The sequence below is a fragment of the Excalfactoria chinensis genome, chromosome 4, assembly GCF_039878825.1.
Source record: "Excalfactoria chinensis isolate bCotChi1 chromosome 4, bCotChi1.hap2, whole genome shotgun sequence".
Classification (NCBI taxonomy): Eukaryota; Metazoa; Chordata; class Aves; order Galliformes; family Phasianidae; genus Excalfactoria; species Excalfactoria chinensis.
The window spans coordinates 80,599,615-80,624,202 of record NC_092828.1 but is presented as its reverse complement, the minus strand read 5'-3'; the positions used below and the strand labels follow the sequence as shown (position 1 = coordinate 80,624,202).

Sequence of the window (24,588 nt, the reverse complement as noted above, 5' to 3'; positions counted from 1 at the left end):
AGTGCTGGACATCATTAGTTTCATTATCAATGGATTTCATTAACAACGATCCATCTTCTAGAAGATAATTCTGGGCTTCACCTTGTGATTAGCCCTGCCTGTTTAAAAAAGAGGAGTAGACAGTTCAAGAGACAACTTATAAAGCTATTTTTGAGACTTGTCTAAAGAAAGCCCAAAAATAGCCAGGACATCACCTGGCAGATCCATCACACTGCCCTTCCTTAATGGTACTGCAGGTACATTCCATTGGCAGAGCACTACCAGAACCACAGCCGAGGATGTCAGCAGTTCTGGGGGCCCAAAGTGAAATGAATTGATTGTAATATCTTGTGCTTCAGCTAGGAGGATTCTTTTATGCTTGGATGATGCCAGTGGGAGTAGTCACATCATTTACATAGATGTGGGGTCTGCAGCTGAATTGTTCAGAGCAATCAAAGTCCCAGACAGCAATATATCTATTCCTCAATATCATGAGAAATATTTTAATATACATAATCCATTTATGATTTTTGCATCAGCTGTCTAGATCATGCTTGGCTGACAAAGTCAGAATTCAGTGACAAAAGCTCCATTATGTAACAAGCTTAGCAGAGGGAAAATGCTTTCATTACCTGCATAATGAGCTTGAAAAGCTGAATAAGATTGTCCCTACAGGTTCCTACAAGTTACTTTATTCCATATTTATGAGGTACGTACATATTTTATAAGACAATATGAGAGTGATACTAAATATACAAGGCCACTGCATTAGACAGTTTGCTAGTTCCAAAGTACCTACCATGCTTAAGAGGTACATTCCTCTGCTTCCTGGCAGTGCACCCACATGTTTCTCTACAAGCACAGTTGTATGTGCTGGGTATGGGCCTCCTGCAGCCCATGAGAGGTCATGAGAGCTGCTCCAGGTAAGGCTGCTCACACATCCACAGTCTGAACCATTTTCCCCTACCTCAGGTTGTACAATGGAGAGCAGCAGAGAACCACGGGGAGTGGACAGCATCCTAAGGGCACAGCAGTGCTGGGTGTGAGCCCACATGGCTACAAAAGCCAATTGAGGACTTCTGGTTTGAAAGGGTATACGTCTGAGCTCTGCAGTTTGGAGCTGAAAGCAGCCAGGGAAGATGCAGTGTTTCATTGCTTTAGTGTGGACAAGAGGGAGAAAATTCAGCCATTACATTTCTTAAGTCTAAATGACAAAATTTCCCATCAATGTGCCAATTGCATCAGACAGTGCACTGGAAGACTGAAGTTCTCCAGAGAAGCCAGCAGTTTGTACTTTCATTTTAAATACACGGTTTGGTGAAGGAGCTGAAGCAACCAGATCTGTATACCAGTCCCCCATTTCTTTTTTTCCCTTTACACAGCAGGTGTGCTATGAATAAAAGTTTGAACAGTCTTTGAAAGCTCTGATCTAGGATTCTTACCTTGTATATTTGTTTTAATGCCCTGAGGATGTTGTATTCCTCTTCATTTGCAGTGAGCAGTACTGCTCCTGTGGGTGAGAAATGCAAGATTAGCAGGCACAGATATTGTGCAGGACACTACAAAGACGTGATAAAGGATTTCTTAGCCCCCCCAGGACTGGTGATAATGGAGTGACTGTGAGTTAAAGAATACAACTCTTAATTTCAGACACGCTGACAATACAAAACGTCCACTATTTTTATGTAGAGGTGCAGAACAGCTTCACACAATGCCTGCAGTGCCATAAGCCACACGGTGCACAGCCATGCAGTGCACAGCCATTCCATGTGAGGTGGTCAGCACCAAAGCTTTGTGCACTACAGGAGGCACCTTGGGCTCATCAGTTCTGGTCTGCATATCCCTTCACCCCCACTGACATCTGGCAGTCTTCCTCTTGTGTTCCTCTCCTGATAACTACTGAGATCCATTGCAGACACAGTCTGGCTGTTACATAATTATTTCTAATTTACTGAGAGCAGACTTGTAGGCAAAATCACAAAACTTGCCACACTGAAATAATAACAGCTGCTAACATTTAAATTGGAAACACTCCCTGACAACTAATTTCTTCTATTTCTGCTGATGGTAATAACATCGATGTGTTCAGTGTGGACAGTGCTTATTTAGGAAGCAATAATTCTGCAGTCTGATCTCAGCACTGCGAACTCTGCCATGACTCAGTGCAGCACCCAAACGTGTGCCCCTTCCATATGCAGCACTCTGTACCCTTGTCAAAGTGATTCATCTCCGACCCAGACAGGACCCCACTGCTGAGACCACAAATGATTCTTTCCCCAATGCCTGCTGACTCAGCTCAGCATCCAATTAATGCCACCTTCAATGATGAAGACACAAAACTGAAGCTCTTCAGCCATTCAGCATCAGCTGAGGAAGCTGATGGTGATGCCTTTGGCTTTCAGGACTGAGGTCAGTCTGGAGCTGAGCCCCATCCCTCGGAAGGGAGAGGTGGGGGACAGTCACAGATCTCAGCAGAGGGGGGCTTTGCAGAAAGGAAAGAAATCAGACACAGAGGCCATGAGCTCCTGTGGCTGCTGTTGCCTGTGGTAACATACCATTACCCAGCACAGTGTCATACCCAGTGCTATCACTGACCTGCCAGGATTCAGCTGTCACACTATGAATGGCTTTGAGCTCAGAACTAAGGTCTGCTGTAAAGGAGAACAGCTTTCCATGCACTTCACAGACAATGGATTGCATTATTTCTGCTTTGTTTCAGCTTCTGTCAGCTCCAAACTTCAATGAAATCAAGTGCAGTTCTGTTCTCCCTCTTTTCATGCTCCCACACTCAGGGTGACTGCTGGGTTCTGTGAGATCCCAGCACAGCCCAAGCAGTTGACATAAAGGGACAGTCTGAATGCTGGCTCACTACCCCAAGTCTGGATGCCTGCAAAACCAAGGAAAATTATTTAAAACAACTGTGTACTTTGGGCTGTCACTTCTGAGGGAGACAGTAGGAAACAAAGCCCCTCTCCCCCAATAGCCTATTCTTCCTATTCTTGTTCCAGTCCAGGGAATTCAAATTCCAGCTCTGCCTGCTGGTGCTCTGAACACCTTCCTGAAGCCCTTACACCCACTTCACTCCTCCTGGGGCACCCAGCAGAATGCTCAGAAAAATGACCCTCCACAATGGGGACTCTTCAGAGCATCTCTGCCCCAGCTCCTCACACAGTCACCACATGTCCGCTTCCATCCCTGCTTAAAGAGCTGAGGAGATGGAGGCATTTCTTTGTGCTGCTTTTAAATGTATGTGGAATTGCTAGTTCCCCTTATTGCCAGGTTTGTCTATGATTTTAGTGGGGAAAGGTATATTATTAGGAAAAACAACCATAAGAACCAACCTCTGAAGGATAAGCACAGCTGTATTCCAGAAAATTACTTTGAATTGAAGCAGAGTTCTGCTTCTGACAGCAACAAGCAAAGCTGAGCCAGACACAGGTCTCCTCACACCTAGCTGCTCATCATGACCAATCAGAACAGGTCTTTTGCATCTGTTCTCCCACCTGCTTTTACCTCACATTGCTGAGAATTACAATGCTTGATGCCTCCAGAGCTGATAATTGTGCCCCAGGGCCAAATTCAGAAGGGAAAAAAAAAAAAAAAAAAAAAGAAAACCCTGCTACTGAGATCATTGTTCTCTTTCCATCCAAAGCTGAGCCTTGCTGGGAGCACAGAATGCAGCTTACTCTGCATTTGGGGTGGGCTGGGGCTGCCCTTGCCCCAGGTGATGCTGCACCAGGGTACAGGAGGCAGGACTGTGGACAGAGGTGCCTACAAACTCATACACCCGTAGAGAATGCAGTAATTTCTATCTGCTTACTTCTCTGAAGAAATGGCATCAGCAAACAAAGGGAGAAGTGAATTGTATAATGGAAATGTGCTGGGCTGCAAATGGAGCGGGAGGTGTACAGCTTGTTCAAGCAGTTGCTCCAAAGAAAACATCACTAACCAGTTTCAGGCCCTCCTCCTCAAGCTCTACTTTCCTTTCAGAGGAACAACTTGCCTGGAGGTGGATGGGTGCTGCACAGTTTTGATGTCTTTGTTCACAGAGAAAATAAAATCCTCTCTGTGAGGAGCAATGGGAAAGGAAAATGCTAAGACTGCCTATCTCCTCAAAGTAACGTTTGAGCTTCTGTTCTCACAGCTATCCTAGGAAGGAGTGAGTTTGTGGAGGGAGCAGAAGGGATGACTGGATGGATGCCATTATCTTGCACATATGCATAAGGAGACAAGTGCAACTTATTTTGCTGTGTTGAATCAGCCCTGCCCTGGTGAAGGCACACAGACAGGTGAGCATCCAGAGCAGTGCCACAGAGGTGGTCAGAGGGCTGGAGCACCTCCCCTACAGGGACAGACTGAGAGATCTGGGACTTTTCATCCACTCCAATTACTCTCCTGTTCACAAGGCTGTCGACACACTAGATGTGCCAGCACTGTTTCCAGAAAAATAAATCTCCAGAAATATTTAATATGTTAAATATCACAACCCACCACTGATATCAAATTATCACAACTTAAGCTTTTTTCCACTGCTTGTACAAAGTATTTTGATATTCCTCAGGTCCTTTGGTGGTACTGCTGTGGATGAGTAGGAGTAAAATTACATGATTGCTAATGTTACTGCTAACATCTCACTGTTCAGCTGACTGCCACCTCCCTGGCACTGGGCTGTAATCACCAAATACATCTCATAGGTCCCAGCTGGCTGCTCAGTGAATTTTTCAGTGCACATTTTTCTTGTTCATCTCCAGGGTCATACCCTGTTATGATGTGCAGAGAAATGTGGTCACCAGCCCTGAGGACCAAGGATATGACAGAGACCCCTCATCCATACTGCAAGTCCACATACATCAGTTTGCTGCCCTGCTGTAGATCTGAAGCTACAGTAGACTAAAACTGCTTTGAAGTTTCTGAAATGACAGAAATCCTGCTTGATATTACTAACAGCTATAAATATTCAAAAGGGAAAACAAAACAAAACAAAACAAAAACCTCCAAATTCTTTTACTAAGCAATGCACAAGGCAGAAATTGAAAGGAAGTGTGAAGTGAGAAGCTCTGAGACATTTCTGAGGGCTCCGGGGAGGCAGCTCAGCCTCATCCAACTAGGGCTCACCTATTTTACAGATCATCCTACATTTCTTCTAGCCTAAATATCTCCCACTGGCATCCTTTAGTCCTTCTAATATTCCCAGCCTCTTTCATTGGCTTTTACTCTGAGATTTTTTATTTTCTTTCTTTCTTGAAATATTAGTTTTTCTGGGTTTTAGTTTTTGAAACATCAGTGACTGTTCCCACTGATATTCATTTGCATTCATAATACAGAAAAAAAAAAAAAAAGCATTGCCTTCAAAGTCTTCTCATTTTCATCTGCATTCCATTCATTTCTCCTACAATAATCACAATAAACCCAGAATTTTCCATTGCACTGTTTTCTCTCCTCAACTTCATTGTCACATCCATTGTGCTCACTAACATTCCAAGATTTCAAGAACAAAACCCACGCTACCGCTTCCTTGCAGTTTCAGATGCTCAAATTGTGTTCCTGAATGATCTATAAGGCCCTTATCTCCAAAAGCAGGGATAGAGACACTACGTGCTCTGTAATGCAAAAGTATAAAATGTTGATAATGGCAACATTAGCAGGCTGAGTCCTACCCCAAAATAGCTGTCTGTGCTCTAAATGACAACTGGCAAGCAGCATCATTCATTTTGGTGCTCTGAAACCAGGCACCAGCAAGGGTCTGTTGGCTGGAAGCAGCCCAGCAGCATGCCTGCACCTCACACCTCTCCCTGCAGAAGTGCATGCACACCTGGCTGCTGGTGATTGGAGGTGGCTGCAGGAGGCTGTTGACCTCTCAGCCTGGACCTATACATCTCCTTATGGAGGGGTCTGGGTGAATGCCACTGCTGTGCCCGTTTAAGGATTTTTTAATGACTCCCACCTCCTGCTGATCCATTTCAGTGTACATCCAAATTATAGCTGCAGCAGCACAAAAAGATGTGCTACTATACAAGAATGAGCAAAAACCTCCTAAAATTGCTTTGTTATGCATTATTACACAGCTGCTGCCTCCTCTGTCCAACATCCAAACTTCCTATTGCTTTCAGGGATCCTGCTGCTTCTTTCTCCTTTGCTTTCTGGGGAGAAGGAAGCCAGACAGCTTAAATGAGATCCTACTGTGCCAGCTGTACAACCATGGAAGCTTTCTCTTGGCTTCACACCTTCCTCCAAGCCCACTTGGGAAACTGCCCTTTTTCTAAGGCATTACATGGATGGATTTTCTCCTCACTACTCAGCTGGTGCATTGCCAATAGCTTTATACTACCCAACACCTTCACAAAAACAAGTTACACATCTTACACTTGCCTTGGGACTGATAGGGAGCAATCCTCCAGATCCAGTGTCATTGGGTTGAGTAGCAAGGACCCATCAACCACCACATCTAGTTTGTGCTTGTTGTCCTCCGCCTCCCTGCAGTTCAAGCCTTCCCCAGGATGTCACTTTGCTCCCTAAAACCTCTCTGGAAGTTCTCTGTAAATTCCTAGTAACATTTATTTGGTCATTCTTAACAGTACTGTCAATTACTGCTGATTAACAAAGCAGAAACATTTTAGCTTTGTTTTTCTGCCCAGCACGCCAGTATTTGAGATCAGTGGCTTGTGAGAGCGTGAAGAAATAACCCTCCAGCATGACTTACAAGTGGGAGTGCAAAGTGTCCCATACCTCCTTCAACCAAAGTGAGAGACTTGAGGAACTTCTTAATGTAAAATCTGCTGTGAATCAGTAGGGAGACCACTCAGCAAGAGCCATTCTGAGCTCTGAATTGCACGTTGCCCTGGAAGTACCTAAGATAATAAAGATAAAAGTGCTCCTAAAAATTAGATGCAGATTTTCTTTTGGTTGGGCTGTTTGAAAAACTAAGGCTTGAATTCCAGACAACAGGGACCACTGGCGCAGGGAGGCACATATTAAGGAAAGAAATTACTGAGTCAAACTGTCCTGAAGGTTTAGCTTTACAATGCAGCTTGTCAAGAACTCATGTGCCTTTAGAAAGAGAATGGAGTTATTATAGTGTAATTCATCTCTTTAAAATTGGTGAATTTCAAATGGGAATGATGCTGCTAGGACAGCAATCATCATGATAAGTTATTTCCTACAAGAGCTACAATTGTGTCTAGAAATTTAGAATGCTCTCAGCTTGGAAGAGAAGCTTGAAAGTAAGGAACTGCAGGATAGGAGAAAGAAATTAAGCCTGATATTACATTACACTTCCCCAGCTCTCAGAATTTGTAGAGATAAAAGATCATTGTGAAAGCTCCTGGATAGAAGGTTTCCAACACAGATGACAGCTTCCTACATTTTCTCTCTTCTGCTCTGTATTGCCATGGGTTATTTGGACTATGGAACTTCTCTTCAGATTGGGAGGACTCAATAATTAAACAAATGCAAGGCTCTCTTTTGATAGCCTGCAGTTTCTTTGTTCATCAACAGATCACACAGCCCTGGCAAGAGTCCTGAAACCCACACTGAAAAAGAAGAGTTTCCAGGAGCCAAAGATAACCGAAAAGTTTGAGATTCTTCTCTCCAGAGAAGGAGGAGAAAACTCAAAAGGAGAAGCAGAGCAGAACCAGCAGCAGCCACTAACCTCCCAAAAAGCAGAACTGACTGCACAAAGCACTCCTCCCACCTTGCACCACCTCTAGAGTTCCTCAGGCTGCTGAAATAAAGGAGTTTGCTTTCAAAGAGCAGCCCTATGACTTACTGTGACAGCCTCCACTGCAGCCCAAATGCACAAGGAGCCACCATCTTAAAGCAAGACTGCTTTCACAAAACATTACCTTTATTATCATCTCCATATAACAAGCACCTGGGACTTTGTTGAATGTTTCAGAACAAGAACAGCTATGATTATACTGACAACAACACAAGAGGCAGCCCTAAGAAAATAAATAAATAACAAAACAAAATTGGAATAAAATGCAGGCTGTGCTGATTCTCTATGCTGGCGCCAAGGAGATGGTGAATGGAAGAGGAACAATCTGCTGGAGGTACATGGTTGATGTACGTGCTGTTCTATGTCACGTTTCTTCAGCTCAGCTGAGATGAAGGCTTTGTTGGAAGCACAGGCAGAGCTTATGTGGTATCCCAGGAGCTCAGAAGATGCTGAGAAGAGACTAAGCTGAAATTTAGGAAAATACACCTAATTTCTCAAAAGAAACTTGAGCTGAAAAAGGTTATTCCTGTCTTTAGTTCTACTTCTGATCTCTTTGAAGTGAATGGCAGTCGTCCTGTCTGTGTACTCCAGGAGTTTCTCAGAGTTTAGCAATATGAAAGATCAACAATAAAAATTTTGTTGGGAACAGGATGTCTCATTTTGTACGTTCAAAACAACAGCAATCTTAATGCTGCCAAATAAGGTATTATGTAGCTCGCTGCCAGAGCTGCTCTGTTGCACATAAATCTTGCCTTCAGGAGGTATTAGGAATTTTTAATCTGAAGCAAAGTAGCCCTGGATCACATCCAAACGTCTCCCAAGCTGGGCAGATGTTTCTGCTTCTGATACTTTTTTTCTGATGCCCCTTCAGACAGCTGAACAGAGTAATGCTGAAACTACCCTGAGATTCTTGAATGAGAGTGGCTACAAATGCAGTTGTTGTTATCAGCAGCACCATCTTAAACTGCTGAACCTCAGATGCTTGCACAGAATGTTTCTGTAATTAAATATCGGCTCTTTCTGAGTCACTTCAGAACATTTGCTGTGAGTCAACCTGAAAGAAAACAACAAGGCTCAGGAGCCTGCAAACAAAGGATGTCTTTTTCATCCCATGACCTTTTGTTGTGCCCTGATATATGTTGGAGGGTGCACCTCTAAAGCAAATGCTGACTGCAGCTGCTGGGAGATAGAACAGCAATAATGGTACCCTGAGCAGCTGGCCACGGTTTCAGGATTGGAAGTTTCCTGAGTGCATGGAAAAAAGATAATAAAGGGCAGTAATTCTGCACAAACATTTGGCTTAGGAAAATTATTTGTTTTTTGTGCCATTTCTGTTATAGTGAGTAAGCAGGCCAAGTGGCTTCAAAACCAGCCTTGAATTTCCAGGCTCCAGCTTGGCCAGTCTGTTACTAATTAGCAGCTTAGGGAATAGTGATTTTTTTTTTCCCTCTGTTTTTTACAGAACCAACTTCTCAGAGCTGAAACATAGGACACAGAATGCAGATGTCTGTTCTGAACATTTTGACATTAAAGAAATACATGCATTGGAGTGTTTGTGAGGAGTGCTGGTGCAAAGCCAGATGTTTTGATAGTGTTTTGGGAAGGGCTGGATGGAGGTCATCCAGGGTTATTGCAGTGGTTGGATCTGAAGCACCAGGCTGAGGTGATCTGCCACAAACTTCTACATCAGGAGAGGAGGTTGACACTTCCAGGGCAGCAGACATTGGCTTGGAGGCTGGGTGCAGATGTGACTGAAGGGATTTTGTGGATGACAGGTGGACAGAGAAGAGGTGGCTCCTCCTGTCCAGGATGGATTCTGCTTGGCAGTCACAGCATGAACCAGAATCATCTGTGACAGATGCCATTGGATGACTTTCCCTAAGTGTTATTTGGAGCGTCAATAACTACTTGTGAATATTATGCAATCTGTTTGAGTGTGTGGGGTGAACTGCAATTTGCTTTTGTGTGTGTGTGTGTGTGTGCTGGCTGCTTAAGAAAAATAATGTATTTAATATTTATTTACTTATGAAACAAAAGTTATACTGAAAGAACATACCTGATCAGTGATTTTAGATGATGCTCAGATGAAAAAGAGTATTTCCTTTGTGCTATCCCAGCTCTGACATTATCAGCCTTGTAGGCTTTTCTATGTCACTGCATACACAGCTCAGTGCTCATCATGTCAGCCTGTAGCTATAAACATGAGGCACTCAGAACAGCACCTCACCAGAGGCATGGTGAGAGGGCCACGCTGGTGGAGAGGGAGAATGAGACCTCTTTTCTCTGCCAGACTTGATTTTCTTTTAAATATTAAAGAAGACAGAAAATACATGAAGGAAGGGGATAAAACGGCCATCTGTGATATCACAGAATACATAAGTTTTGCAGCTTATCAGACTTTTTGCTTCTTTTTATCAAGATGATTCCACTCAATGTGATGTGGGGGATCAGTGCTTGAGTTTCACTTGGTTCCACAGGAAGAGCAAGTCAGGGAATACAGTAGACTCCATTATCTCTGCTCTGACATGTTTGCCTGGAGCTCAGAAATAGGATAAAGCAGTTTTTCTCTAGTGCACATTCCTCAGTATTCCAGTTAATACAATGCTAAATGTTATCCTTTTCCTTGATAACTGGGAATTATACACATAATGGCATGTTTTGACTAGCTGCAAGAATCTGTAAGATCATCTTTCCCGAAGCACAATCTCACTTAAGTAGAAGTAGTTTACACTTAATAAGCGTAATGAATGCTCCCCACTTGCCAGGTCTGTAGGACTCCTCAGGTTGAATACTGAACCATGATGGTAGGTGAGGAATTTGACTTTCCCAATCCATTCACTGCTGTCTGACCACTTTCAAGGAGCCTTACAGTAGTTTTGATGGGGGAATCCTTGACTCTGTGCATGCATGGTTTGTCTTGGGTGAGATAAATTAAAATCACTACCTAAGAGATACCTAATTGTTAACTCAGATGAACTGCAATTCAGGTCTGTGTCTGTGGATCCTCCCTGCCTGTCAGGGCCCTTTAGGCTTTCATTCAGGTGTTTTCTGCTGCCTTTCTAAAATCTGCTCTGCAAACGTAGCTAACCACGTTTAGTGGTGACCAACTGAGCAGTACTGTAATGCTTCAGTAGAGAATTAACAGGGAGGATCTCCATCACTGCTGATATGATGAAATCCCTCCCATCCCCATCCAGTTAAATAATTTATCTTTAGCCTGCAGAAAGCCAGGTAATTACCTTCATCTTGTGGTCTAAGGAAAGACCTCAGAGAGGTGCAAACAAACATATGCAAACCCTCGGGCTTTCATCAGACTTTAAAATGCCTTATTTCCTTCCTTGAATGGTATTTTAAAACATAATCTCCTGAGTGTTGTTTCAACTAACTTATTTTGAGTAGAGCACTTATATCCACAGCTGGTCTCACAGGGGGTCCATAGAGGCTGTTTTGTGCAAGTTAGATGCATCCAGATAGAGTTTAGCATTATGATCATTTTTAATGCAATGGAACAGAGAATTCCAACTCCATGGTTACCTTTTTATGGCAAGCATTTTGTATACTTCTGGTTTTACAGACAAGCAGCGTGAAATCTCAGCTGCTATCAGACTGTTCAGTGCTCGTCAGAGGATGTGCCTTGCAATCACAGCCCAATTACGCAGCCACAGTACCTGGAGATGCCATGGGCTGAGCAGGTGGCAGAAGCCTTCTGAACTTCTAAAAGACTTCTTAACAGCAAAGAAAGCTCATCTCTTGTTGCATAGCTCTTAGCAATATGATTTATTTTTGATGTGCTTCTTTACAGTGTCACTCTTAGGCTGAAAGGACTGAGAACAAGCTGCAGGCTCCCAGGCTTTGCTGAGCATTTATAAATGATGGTGGTTTCTGCATGGAGGGAAAGTGATGTAAAAGCAACCACCAGAATACATATGTATGGCTTCCAGGTGAGCTGGTAAAGGCTCACAAGGCCTGCAAGGCAGTGAGAAATGTGGGGAAAATGACTAATTATCTACACTGTAATGTGGGAGAGAGATGAAAGTGGGTGAGTGAATAAACCTGCAGCTTCAGCAATTCAATCTAGGTTTAAAACATTCCATTTAAGTGACAGCTAGTAGCTAGGTATGGACTCAGTGCTTATCCATGAAGAGATAACAAACTGCCTGCTTCGCAGATAGGGGAACGAGAATCTGTAACAGCAATCATTGGGCAGCTGGTAGAATGTGGGGTAAAGGTTATTGTATCGCCAATGAGTGGTAAAGCTCAACAACGACTTGAGCCAGATGTAAACACCCACAAGGTGCCTGGCTCTTATGTGTAACCAATCTTGGTTGCGGAGGAAAACTCTTGTGCAGGTATGAAAGGCTCTCAGCACCTACAGTGAAGGTCTTTTGTTCCACACCTCTTTGTCCACACCCACAATGGAACTTGATGCCCGCTTACAGTAGAAGAGTTCTGCTGCAGAGTGGGATGGCACCGCTCAGAGCAAAGCACAGCCTGCCTGGGTGTGCAGGAACCAAGGAACGTCAGTAGGGCACTGGCAGATCTTCAGGTAGAAATGACTTAATTAAATGTTTTCAAGTGATTATCACAAATGCTACCACAGTGCTCTGCAGAAACACAGGGGGGCTGATGATATTCCTGGCAATGTGGGTCTCACGTGAGTGTGTAAACACATGCGCTGCTGTTGGCCAAATCTGAGAGTGAGGCAGAGTACTCAAAAGTATTCCTGGAGGGAAACGGTCTTCACAGCAGCACTGGAAGGCAGACAGTATTGCACTGTGCCTGCAGAGCTGGAGAGAGGACAGAAGCCACAGACCAACCAAAGGGGCTGCACAGAGCATTTGGGAATGTAATTATTATTGATGTGCAAAAGATGAGAAAAAGTTTGATCTGATTCTATGTATGCAAACTGGAATTTTGAAAATGTTGGGATGAAGAGCAAAGGTGCTGTCAAGAAAAGGCAACATTGCCTATTTTTATTTATATTCTTAGAAAATCAAAAAGCTAACCTTGTTGTAATCACTCAAAATTTGCTTCATTACAGACCCTTAGGTTATAGCATGCAGTAACTAACCATTATTTTAACTCAGCTGGTGCTTTGGGGTGTTTCCACTCATTGTATTACCTTGGCTGAGCAGAATAATCCAAGACTCCTTTCCTCACAGCCCATCTTATTTTATTGTGAGCATTCCAGCCTGCCTCGATGCTTTAACACAGCTCAGCATGATGTCTTCCCTTCAGAGATTTATCCGAGTTTCCCAAATAGGTGCATTATGTGCCCGGACTGCAGCCAGAATCCTTGCTGACAGTGATTAGATGCTATGATGGATGAGGGCCTCCTGGGAATGTACTGGCTAATGAAATATGGCCATCGGTTTTATCAAACCTTTGTACAGCCTCACCCTCAGGAAATCACATAACTCAGCCATGACAGCACCAGAGTTCTCAGAGGGCTGCTTATAAAACAACAGTTAAACCTGATATTTATTAGATCTACAATTTGAGATTTCACACAGAACTCTTCAGCTTGTGGAACATTTTTGTTCTTGGAAAAGAAGAGTGCCCATGAGGAAGCCATTTCAGAGCCACATACCTACAGCATCACTGAAAGCAGGAGAGTCGTGATTGCAGCATCAAGAGGTGGCTGTGCAGGTTGGCCATGAGCACAAGGGGCCCTGGCTGGGTCTGCCAGACTGCAAGATGAGGCCCTCTACCAACTGCAGAGAGAGCCAAGAGCTATGAGCTGTTCCATGAAACAAAGCTTGCAGCCAAATACTTGTGCAGAGTGTAGAAAGACAGAAGGAGTCAGAACAGTCAGAGGGGTTTGAGCTCAGGAAGAAGTGGAAGCTGCTGTGCTGAAGCAGAGTTTTGCTTTCAAGCACTCCGTGGCACTTTTTGGAAAGTGCCTTGATTAAGCTGCAAGAGAAGGGACCAGCTCCAAGCCTGGCCATGTGGTGGCAATCCCAGCCCAGGTAACTGCTCCTTGAGCTGCAACAGGTCAGTCAGGCCTTCTTCCACGGGTAATCTTTGGTTAAGAGGACAGACAGCTGCTCTTCTCCTGCCTTGTGCCTTATTGTAGTCACTAGCATTTTATAATAAATATGAAGTAATGTAAGTTACAGATGATGAGGAATTGGGTAAGTCTCCTGAATGTATAGGAGTAAGAAATGGTGGGAAGAACTTGCAGAAGATTTTACTGATGGCTATATCAGGTTCAGTTGTAACTCGTAAAAAGAAATGAAACATTCCAGTAGCACCAGAACATCTTTGGAGACTTAAAATACAGGTTCCATTTCCCGCTGTGAACAGCTCTTGGAAGAGATGCCATAGTTCTAACATTAAACTGTCTCAGTTTTTTTCAGAAATCAGAACTGAAATGCATGTTTCAGTTCTACTGAGGCATCAAAGCAAGAACTTTCAGTCCAGAAATTCAGGTTGGCTTTTTTCAGGGGGGTTGGGAAGAAGTTACATCTTGAAAATGGTGGGGTACCCCAAGACACAGAACACCCCCACCCCCTCTCTGCTCAGTACACAGATGCTGTGTAACAACACAGCAAGGCAGAAGTTGGGAACTTTGCAGATGAAATCCTTCTGATGGGGTGGGATGCTTGTAGGAACCTGGGGGCAAAGAGGACCCTCTCCATGGTTACACCACTACTTCAATGACATACACTGTGCATACATCAATTGGCTGCTGCTAGGTGTGTGTCCACAAACATCTGTACATACATATATATACACTATACCAATGTTTAGGACAAACTGCAGATTAAAGAAAAAAGAAATGGAACTCTCCTTCCCAAGGTTTAAGAATGCAGAATAAAAGCCTTTCAAGAACACCAGAGGATTTGAGCAATGCCTACTGAGTAACAGATTTACTTTCCCCCCAAGTAGGAACAAATTAACAAACAAATTGATTTCGGAGACAGGCGGTAGTTGAATTTTAACACCATACATTCTAATTTCCTGTAAAAGCTGTCCATCAGTCACATACCCAGTCCTGCTTTTCTCCCATTGCCAGAATAGCCTGCAACCAATTTCAACAGCAGTTTCTGAGACCAGCATTTCAGCAAATGTGGTACCTTGGTTACACACATAGCTTCTCTCCCTTTCTTCCCTCTACAGCTTTATTTAACAAGAAAACAGTTCAGGCACACTTTTGCTCACTGAGGACATTGGGCTGCTCTGCACAGCCCATCCCCACGCTGCTGCCTTTCTTCCCTTCAGAGAGAGGCAGTTTCTCCATTAGCGCTGCAGAATGACCCTGGAGCCCAGCATGTGTTTTGATGGCAAAGCAGCTCCCTGCTTCACCACAGAGTTCTGCACTCATTCTGCAGCTGCTGATCCCAGGAGGCTTCATTCTGCAAACAACAGCTTGGATCACAGAGGGGGACTGCAAGAAATTCCTTTAAATCAAAGCTGTAAGAAACACATCTCCATCTGCAGTCTGGTGGCAGCTTGAGGAATCTGTGCATTACCTGCTGCTGATACCCAAGAAAAAAGCTTTCCTTGTAGGAAGAGCATATAGAGTACCCAAACCAGCCTGGTGATAATAGGGCCTTCATTTGCACTAAACCAGGCACAAAAGCAGACAGAGCGACACTGGAGCAGCAGGAAATCAGACCCTGATGAAAAAGAAGTCAGTATGCAATCCAAAAATGACAAGAAACAAACAAACAAACAAGGAGTTCAGGTTTGCTTTATTTACATGGTATAAAGTTACTTTTGTCTGTCTGAAAAGCTGCATAAACTCATGTTCACTTCAGCATCATGGTTCATCTCTACACCAAGAGTCACAGACTCATCTCAGAACAAAAGCTGTGCAAGGCAGCACTCAGTGACACACAGTGCCAGGCACTGCTGCCTGCACTCTGCCAGCCACATCCACACATCAGGCACTGAGCACCTCTGCAATGGGTGGAACTGTTCTCCAGAGATGCAGATGGGTGCGGGAGGGCTACTGGTAGGGGAGCTGCCCAGGAGGCTACAGGGCTGAGCCTAGAACTAAGCTGGTACTGCTCACCAGGCATCCTCTGGGCTCTGCATGTGCTGACAGCCCAGCAACATCTCCAGAAGCAACAGCTCAAAGAGGTTGCCATCATTATCCTGGTGATTCCAACACATTGCAAGAGGGAGCAAAGATCTCGGACACTTCTTTCTCCTATTTCCACTGTTTAACAAAAATCCTTGCTGCCATCCTCCCTTGGCATTTTTCTTCCCTTTTTCAAGCTCAACTTTTCTTGGTGATGCCCCTTTTATCCTAATGCACTGTCATTCTAAACTCCTCCTCCTGTCGATTTCCATGGACAAGTACCTACCAGTGAGAGCAGCTGACAGGCAGGACAGCTGTAAGAACTGGTAACAACATGACAACATTGTAGAAACGGAGATTTGGGAGGATTTAGTAAATGACCCTACTGATAGTAGAGGGTAAGAATAAGAGGAATGCCAGCCTTTTCCCTCATTCAGATCCATCTCCAACTAGGCTCCTGCAGATCACTTGGCAGCCTTTGTGCTTCAGTTCCTTTCCCCAGACAGTGGATGTGCACACAGCTCTGGGCTTACACTGTTCCTGTGATCTGCTGGGCCAACAAAATTATATCCACAGCAAACAGTGCATACGGTGGTTACCTATTACAAAGCTATTGCACATTAAACCATGCATTATGTAATTCAGGACCCAAGACTATGCTACACATGAAAGATTCAGGCAATTACCAGTGTTATTCTATTTCTACGGTGTGCCTTGGGTTAATTTGACTTTAACCATTATGTTTTGAGGAAACAAAACAAGAAACAAGACAACCTCTTATGCTTCCATGTGCAAATCCTGAAGGCTTTTTGACTTGTGTATATCATCTCATATTTACAGCACGAGTTGGAGCATAAAGGGAAGTGGGGTAGAACACAGCAGCAATGGTGCTCCCACTAAGTGCTGCAGGTTGATTATGCCCATTACTGAGCATGATGGCAGCACTAATAGAGGGCTTTTCATTTCAGCCTTGCTGCAAACATCCACCTGCTGCCATGTAAATGAGTAACTCAGCTTTGCAGTCACCCATGACAGCCTGGGAGGGAGTTGGTGACTATATAGGTGAGTGGGCCTGTAGATGAATATCTGAAAAGGTTACCAAACCTGACTGGAGCCCAGGAAGAGCTGCAGACAAAGTACTGCTGTAAGCAAATGCAATAGGAAGTATTAGCAGCTCCTTATGCACATCCCACAAGAGAAACCCATCAAAAATGAGCTCTTCTATAAAGATAAAAATGTTCTGTACTTACAATGGCACTACAGAGTGAAGCAGGATGTTTTGGTAAAGTTTCCTTTAGCATTAAGCTACCTGAACACATGAATGCCCACACCCCTAGGTTTATTGCCTCAGCTCAGCACAGAGCAATTGCACTTCACAGCTGTCCTTGCTTTCAGAGGTGTCACAGATGCACATCACACCAGATCCTGCTTCAGGTCGAAGCACAAGGGTCACCCACACCTTCCTCTGACAATCACAGAAAGAAAGAGACAAACACAGGACACTTTTCAGATATTTTTAGAGTTCAGAAACCATTAAGTGTTACACTTTGCTAAACTGGAAGTAAAATGAAAAGAGGAGTGCCATCCCCATCCCGCTGTGTGCCCCAGAGCAGCAGTGCTGCCTCTCATGCTCTCTTCAAGCTGAGGTGACTCCTTGGTGGCCATCTGTGCATCAGGGATGAGCAGAAAGATGCTGTTGGGTGCTCATAAGAAGTCATGCTGCCAATGCAAACATTTGTTCACAGGCTGCAGGTAGCTCACAGACACCAGAACAGCAAAACATCTCTTCCTCCACATACTCACACCAGCTGGCAGGACCAACTCCTGATATGAGGCAGTAGTGAAGTCACTGATAAACTGTTTGTCACAGCTGTCCCCCTCCAAAGCTTTGCCAGAAGTGCCGCTCAGTGAGGCTCCCCCCACAGCCTGGGCTGAGGACAGAGCTGGAGAGGAGACCTCCAGCAGCATCCCATCAACCCAAACCCAGCATCACACTGGAGAAACCCTGGCAGCCTGCTGGATATGGAACACACAGGATGTGAACATGCTGCTCCAGCCTCCATATTCCCCTGCTTCACAGCCAGCACTGAAACCTAGATGAAGAACTGAAGGTGACTTCTTCCTTTCTGTTTTTAGATGAATACATTTAAAACAACTTTTTCTCTCAGTGCAAGGGGATAATATTATCTTTTTCCAACGAAGTGGGGGTGAAAATGAAAGTTTCCTGCCCAATTCTCACTCCTGATGACAGAGCTAAAATTTGCACAGGAGTGGGAAGCCTGTAGCAGCAGCAGCTGAACTGGGGCTGACAATGAGCAGAGTGCTCATGTTCAGAGCACTCAACAGCCCTCCAGCTCCTAACCAGGCTTAATGAACTATAATGAAAGGAAATTAATGAACTTTCTCCACATTTACCAAAAGAAAGAGCAGCTGGACCAAATATGAATTGAGCATGATTAAGAACATCATAACCACCACTCTAAATAAAAGACTGATACACCTAAACAGCCCATAGCAGTTCCTTGTCATTAGAGCTACTCAGCTATTTCTGCTTTAATTGCCACTGAAAGATACCCAGAAAGGATTTTTCTCCCTTTTCCAATTTAAGACCAGGGACAGAATTACGTAAGTACAGACGCACACGGGCACTCAGCAGAGCAGGCAGACAGGCATGCACACAGAGCAGCTCAGTGCCACACAGGGCAGCGTGACCATGGGAGGACAGGAATTGCCTGATGGCAGACACAGGGCCTGGGGACTGCCAGGGCTGTGCCAACCCACATGCCAGGAGTGTTTGCTCCTGGCAGTCCCATGGCACGCATCACCTTGGGTGAGTGCAGGCACTGAAGCCGCAGCCCCTCCCAGAGCTGTCACAGCAGCATGCTGCTGACTCTCTGTGGGTGAGAGCACTCCCACACTTCTGTCCCAGGCACAAACCTCAGGTCACACTGAACTGAGCCCCTGGCTCAGCTTGTGGCAGCAGCTGAGCTGAGAGAACTTCAGGGAAATGTATGAGAGCAAACCACAACACAGAACACCACAGCAGCCTCGATCCAGCTGCAGAGAAGCTGTACAGATGCTGGGGTGCAGCACTTCACCAGCAGAACTGTGGCACAGGGGAATCACCAGATGCTGCGCAGCACAGGGAAGCTTTACTTCCCAGAACAAGACACCTATGCTCAGAACACACTGCACAGGATGCTGCACAAGGATGCATCAGCAAGGCTGATTGTGAGGCACAGCTGTTGTCATGCTCACTGATGCAGCTCTCAGACACTGTGACATGCTTTGCCCTGAATTTACATCTGTCCAATTATTCATCAAAAGACAGCAATCCAACTCTAGATTAACATTTTGTCTACTGCATTCTTACTTGATTCATCAGGAAAAAAAAATCCACACTTAATCTGTGGTTTTAAGTTAACCTGGGGGCAGGGGGAGGAGGAGGAGGAAATAAAGGCTCACAGTTTGGTTATGAGACAATGCCCAACTCAGCTCTGGCAATGGAGTAAGACTGAGTGTGGTCCGAGAGCTTCAGCTGAAGACCAAATCTGTTCCAGACAGAATAGGGAAATTCTTTCTTATGGAAGAGAAGTATTTTAAAAGGACCTTTTACTCCCATTGTTTGCCTTCATTCAGTTGAAAAGGTCCCCCTTCTTGGCTCCTAGAAGCCCATTGTGCAATGGAAGTGATGCCCTGAAGTCTTTGCTGCAGACAATGCTCACAATGTAGACACAGCCAGAGTTCACAGAGTTCACAGAGTTCACAGAGCTGTTATAGCCCTGAGTTCTTTTTCGGCATGAGTTTGAACCCATCATCCAGAATAGACCTGCGGTTGCGTCTCAGCTTCCTTTGCCTCTGGAGGTAGATGATGAACCCCAGGAGGATGGCAGCAATTAGGAGGAGGACCAATCCTGCAATGGCTAGAATAATGACTGCAGCTTCTACTTGCCCAAGAGGCAACTTAGATCCAAAAAGCCTGACCTTCTGGGAGTCATCCTCATCCTCAGGTTGTGCCCCTGAGAAGGGAAAAAAAAGAAGCCATATTATTTCCCACTCTCTTTGGCACTGAAAGGTTCTGAGAAATATGGAAAAAGAACAAAAGTATGACCCAACACAAAGCAAGCTAAAGCAGACCCAGTCACCATCAACCCAACAGACCTACATCACTCAGGTCAGAAATTTGAGAAAAAATGGTTCCTTTCCTAATCCACTCCATGCCAGCATGTCTCACTGCTCTTCCAGCCCTATCAGCTAATCACTGCTAAGCCACTCATGAGGAAGGCAGTCAGAAGTTGTGCAAAACAGCAGTGACTGAGCTAGGAAAAGAACTGAGATGAGAACACACATCTGGACTGGGGCTCCTGCGAGGTCCCCCACTCTGCTCCAGGCTGCCCCTGCAAGTGGCTTCTGCTGCTGCGCAACTGCCCACTTCTCAGCCATGCCAGCAGTGAATCACTTCGCATCCTGAGCTCTTATGCTTCTATGGTGAAACAGCAGAAACCCCTTGAGAAAGGCAGCTATTGGCACAGACAGCAACCCTCAGGCAAGGTTCTCATTTCATGAGCATACATAAGCTGATGCTCAAATAAAAACAAAAACAAGTTACTTAAATATCATTACACTACTGCTGTCAAAACTGCATTTCCTACTTCTCTTCTTTACACCCATTCTGACTGAGGAAAACATTGTTGAGAAAGCAGAATTATCAGTACACAGACTGAAGCTTTGTAGATAGATGGTTGTATTTTCAGCCAATTGAAGCTGTCCCTGAAACCATGTGAACTGGATTTATTAAAAGCAGCTGAGAAATACAGGAGTAGTTGTAAAGAGATGGGGAAAAAAAGAAAAAAAACCAAAAACACCACCATGAACTCTTCCAAATGTTACCTCCAGAAAATTGGGAGGCGGAGGGGAAGAGTTGTCTACTACTTTCCTTTTCCCTCATTCTGCTCAACCATACACTTTTTAAAACACCTTAAAGACTGACAGCATGTGCTTAAACTCTTTCCTTGGGAGTAAAACAGAAAAGAAGGAAGTTGAGTCTGTTGGTGCACCCATTGTGACTAGTTGGAGAGATTTCATGTGAACACTCCCTCAACCATACAGCCACTGACAGTCCAAGAAAGGAAAAGATCACCATGAGTTTCAATTGAAAGGAATAAGAAAAATCACCTCCTTCACAGCATCATCTCTTACAATTCCTTTGAATCTCTGCTTGTATGATAAATTCATGTGGAAGCAAAGCAGGGTATGAGGCCACTGAGTTTTTGACCTAACATGGTCAAACAAGCCCAAGCACTTTATTTTTATCATCAGAGCACAGATACTTAAGAAACAGTTAAATTAACTTACCTGGAATGTCCCTATTAGTCATAAGTAGCCAAATGTTAGGCTAACGCTGCCCAGTCTGGCTGATATGGTGTTTGTGCTCCCCCCTTCTCCCCTCATGCTAGCACAGATCTAGGTCTCCATACTGACAAGAGATCTCTAATCCTTTGCCTCACACACAGACACTACTTGGCAGTGCAACCCACACATTACCTTCATCATAGTTCAGAACTGCAGGCACTGGCTCTGAAAGGAAACAAAAAGTGGGTGACAAAGCATTGGGCTGAACAAAATGAGTCCAGAAGGCAGGTCTGACTTCTGACTAGTAGTATTCTTATCAAGAACAATGGCTAGCTGATGGCTGAACCCTGCTTCCCAAACTCAAGCTAAAATAAATCTTATAATACTCTCTGCAAAGTAAACTCCAAAAACCAATTTGTTATTACCTCCAGCTGCATGTATTACCATATTCAAAGGGAATGTCTTAATGACATTTATCTGCTCAATTAACTAGCTGCTTGTGGTACAAAAGAGCTGCTAAATGTGATTCAAACAGAATTTAGCACCATTAATAGAAAATGCTGTTACATGTTTGATGGTATTAAGTAGTGATTATTTCTTACCTTGTCTGGGCAAAACTTGGAAGAGTATCTCCATGCCAGCATGAATATGATCAGACACATGGCAGTGAAGCAGCCACGTCCCAGGGTTCCCAGCCAGCATCTCCACCATTTCAAAGGTCCCAGGAAAGAGATCCACAACATCTGCTCTGTAGCTTTTGCCATTCTGTGAAAGAGAAAGGAGTCTAAGCATGCAACTCCATGCACCTCTGGGAAAACATCTCTAGAATTCTGTCAGCTTCACTAGAGACCACTTCAGTACTACTACACTTTATTAAAGCTCTACAGAACATTCCAAAGAACAGCTCCAGGGCTGTAGCTGAGAAAGTAAATACAATACAGTAATGCCTAAGCCAAAGAAGCAGTAGTTAGACATGTCAGCTAAAAAACAGAGGCTCAGCCTGTCAAGTCTAGGCATGTAACACCACATTCCTCTCCTAGTTGTGCACAGTTCCTGTGAACCATTCAAGAAGTTCAAGTCAGTTATGCAAATGCAGCATATCAGTGGTCATTTTATTATCAGCAGGATCTTCTTACCCTGTATATGAAGGTCTCAGCATGAAAATGGACTGTGTGGACATCAATCTCCTGCCCCATTCCCAACAGGTACCAATTCACCCACTCTCCTTCAAACATAGTTAGCCCAGGCAGGTTTGCATAGAGTCTCCCATTGATTGCTGGGCAGTGAACAACACATGGAAAGCAGAAAAGACTTATTATCGGAATGGTAAAGACAGCGAACCACCTCAGAGGAAGAAAATGCAGGACAGGTGAGATGCTTCAAAGCTAATCTAGGAACCAGAGTATCAGCATTTCACATCTTCCATACAACACTGTCCAAAAAGTTTGGCAGTCTCTCCACAGACAAACGACATATTCATTCTGTTAACAGATACAGAAGATACAGCCTGCATCTAAAGCCATACTGTAATCCATCCCAAATAAATCTATAAAAAATTACTTGCTGAAAACCCAGAGCTTGGCTCAAAACAAGGGACACACACACACAAATACAACTCAGAAACATTTACTTGCTGAATGACAACAGGTAATTTCTGCCAGCAGGGACCCTGTTATTCTGTATGTGTTCTACTGCCTGCACACAATATGTACTAATCATCTGGAGAAAAAAAAAATAAATCACTACTTGGTGGGATCTAATTTCATAATTGGCATAGCAAGAAGGAATCATGTGTTAACTGCAAATGCAGGAAAGAAACCAAACAGCAAGTGAGCTGAATGAGGGACGTAGGGCAACTGCCATGCTCATATGACAGTGGAGGGAAAAACACTGGAAGAGATCTGATCTGAAAACAGAACCTCCCATGATTTACTCCCAGATCTGCCATGGGCACTTTCTGCAGCCCAAAGCAAGCATTCAGCTTCAGTGTGTTGCTTTACTAGCTACAGTATTGGGCTGACAATTGTAACCTAACAGACACTACTATATGGAGATGCTTTATATTGCCTATATAAAATAAGTAGTAATAATAGCACACAACACAACTCTGCTGTTCTCATCTCTGCAATTGTCTAGGGGCTGGTTTTACTGAGAATACTTTAGGTGGAGAAACAGATACAGTAGGGAATCATAGGTAACACAGTTTTAGAGGAAATCTGTTATTTCTGCTATAGTAGGGATAGCTTTTCATAATCAGCTAAGAGAACCAATCTGTGATTGCAGTCACACAGCCTGGCCAATTCATTTGACATATTCTAATGGTCCCAGGATGAATTGAATGAAATCGACCTGACACATTCATTTAACATTTAATGTTACCTCTCCAGAGTCACCAAGACACATTAGCTATTAGCCTCTCTGGCTAATATCTTGCTATTTCTCCTGAGAATGACAGCCATAATGATGAGACTTCATTGGAGATCAGATCTGTGGCATATGTCCTACAATACTGGGAACAACAGTTTTACATCATTTGTGCCACCACAAAAAGGGTGAGGGAATTCACCAGAAGTCAGGCTATTTTCCTGGGCCTGACTGCTTATAGAGGTCAGAGAGTCAATACCAACCCCACACAGACAGTGACAGCTGGGTGCCTAGGAGCGCCGCCAGCATTACCATGCATTTTGTTGCTTTCCACAAACTTCTCATCCAGCAGGTCAATATCCTTGTGACTTCCACTGCTGTAACGTTGCACGTTCTCTTCTAAGTACCAGGACTGATTTTCATCAAAAACCAGGAACAGGAGAGCAAACTCTCTCTTTACATCCTTCCTGATCCCACCAGCTTGCAGTGCCCCTTTCCTGCAGACCTTCAGGGGTCCAATCAGACCGCTGTACATATCCTAATCCAAAGGAAGGGAAAAAAAAAAAAAAAAAATCTGAGCTCTTCACCCTTCAGCAACTGCTCCCTGCATCATACCCCACTTACACTGGGCTGCTGTGTATGTGCTCTCATTGGTAACAATCAACTAGCTGAGCACAACAACAGAGACTACACATACTCTTATGAGTGCAAATCAAAAAGTCAAATGTGAATGGTATCAAAATAATCCTTATTCTAAGGCTGCAAAGACATCCATAACTTGAAAGGAAAAACCTATTATCTCTAGCTTGAATACAATGCCATACTGCAGTATCACTCAGGTTGTTTCCCCTGAAATCAGTGCTACAACAGCAGATCTCATCAAAGCTCAAAATTTCCTTATCTTATCCACCCAGCCTAAATGTGGACAATTTCTGCCTTTCTGATTTAAGCTTCTCACCAACAGAAGAGAGAACTCACTGGGAGATGTTTTCACATCCTGCAAATAACCAGTGGAAGGTTAATTTCAGCATGACACAAATTTCTTTTATGTAGGTTTGCATTAGGAAAACAGTCTCAAATAGCGGGGTAGATTTAGAGGATCCTGTCTCCCAAGAGAATGATAGATATGCCAACTAGATGGTTTTTC

The 24,588-nt window shown here is 44.1% G+C and overlaps 1 protein-coding gene across 3 annotated transcripts in view; it reads right to left on the bottom strand.

Moving 5' to 3' along the window:
- Positions 1–17,232: 17,232 nt before the first annotated feature.
- HEPH (hephaestin) overlaps positions 17,233–24,588 on the bottom strand; it is a 30,843-nt gene continuing 23,487 nt past the window's right edge. For 2 of the 3 annotated variants that reach the window (XM_072333933.1, XM_072333935.1), the window contains 5 exons: positions 23,754–23,979; positions 22,214–22,353; positions 21,680–21,842; positions 21,270–21,302; positions 19,349–19,744 (listed from right to left, as the gene is read on the bottom strand). In XM_072333933.1, the coding sequence (XP_072190034.1) occupies positions 19,500–19,744; positions 21,270–21,302; positions 21,680–21,842; positions 22,214–22,353; positions 23,754–23,979 (807 nt within the window). In that variant the 3' untranslated portion in view covers positions 19,349–19,499. Of the gene's footprint in view, positions 19,745–21,269; positions 21,303–21,679; positions 21,843–22,213; positions 22,354–23,753; positions 23,980–24,588 lie in introns of all 3 variants that reach the window. The other variant, XM_072333934.1, reaches the window with a different exon arrangement.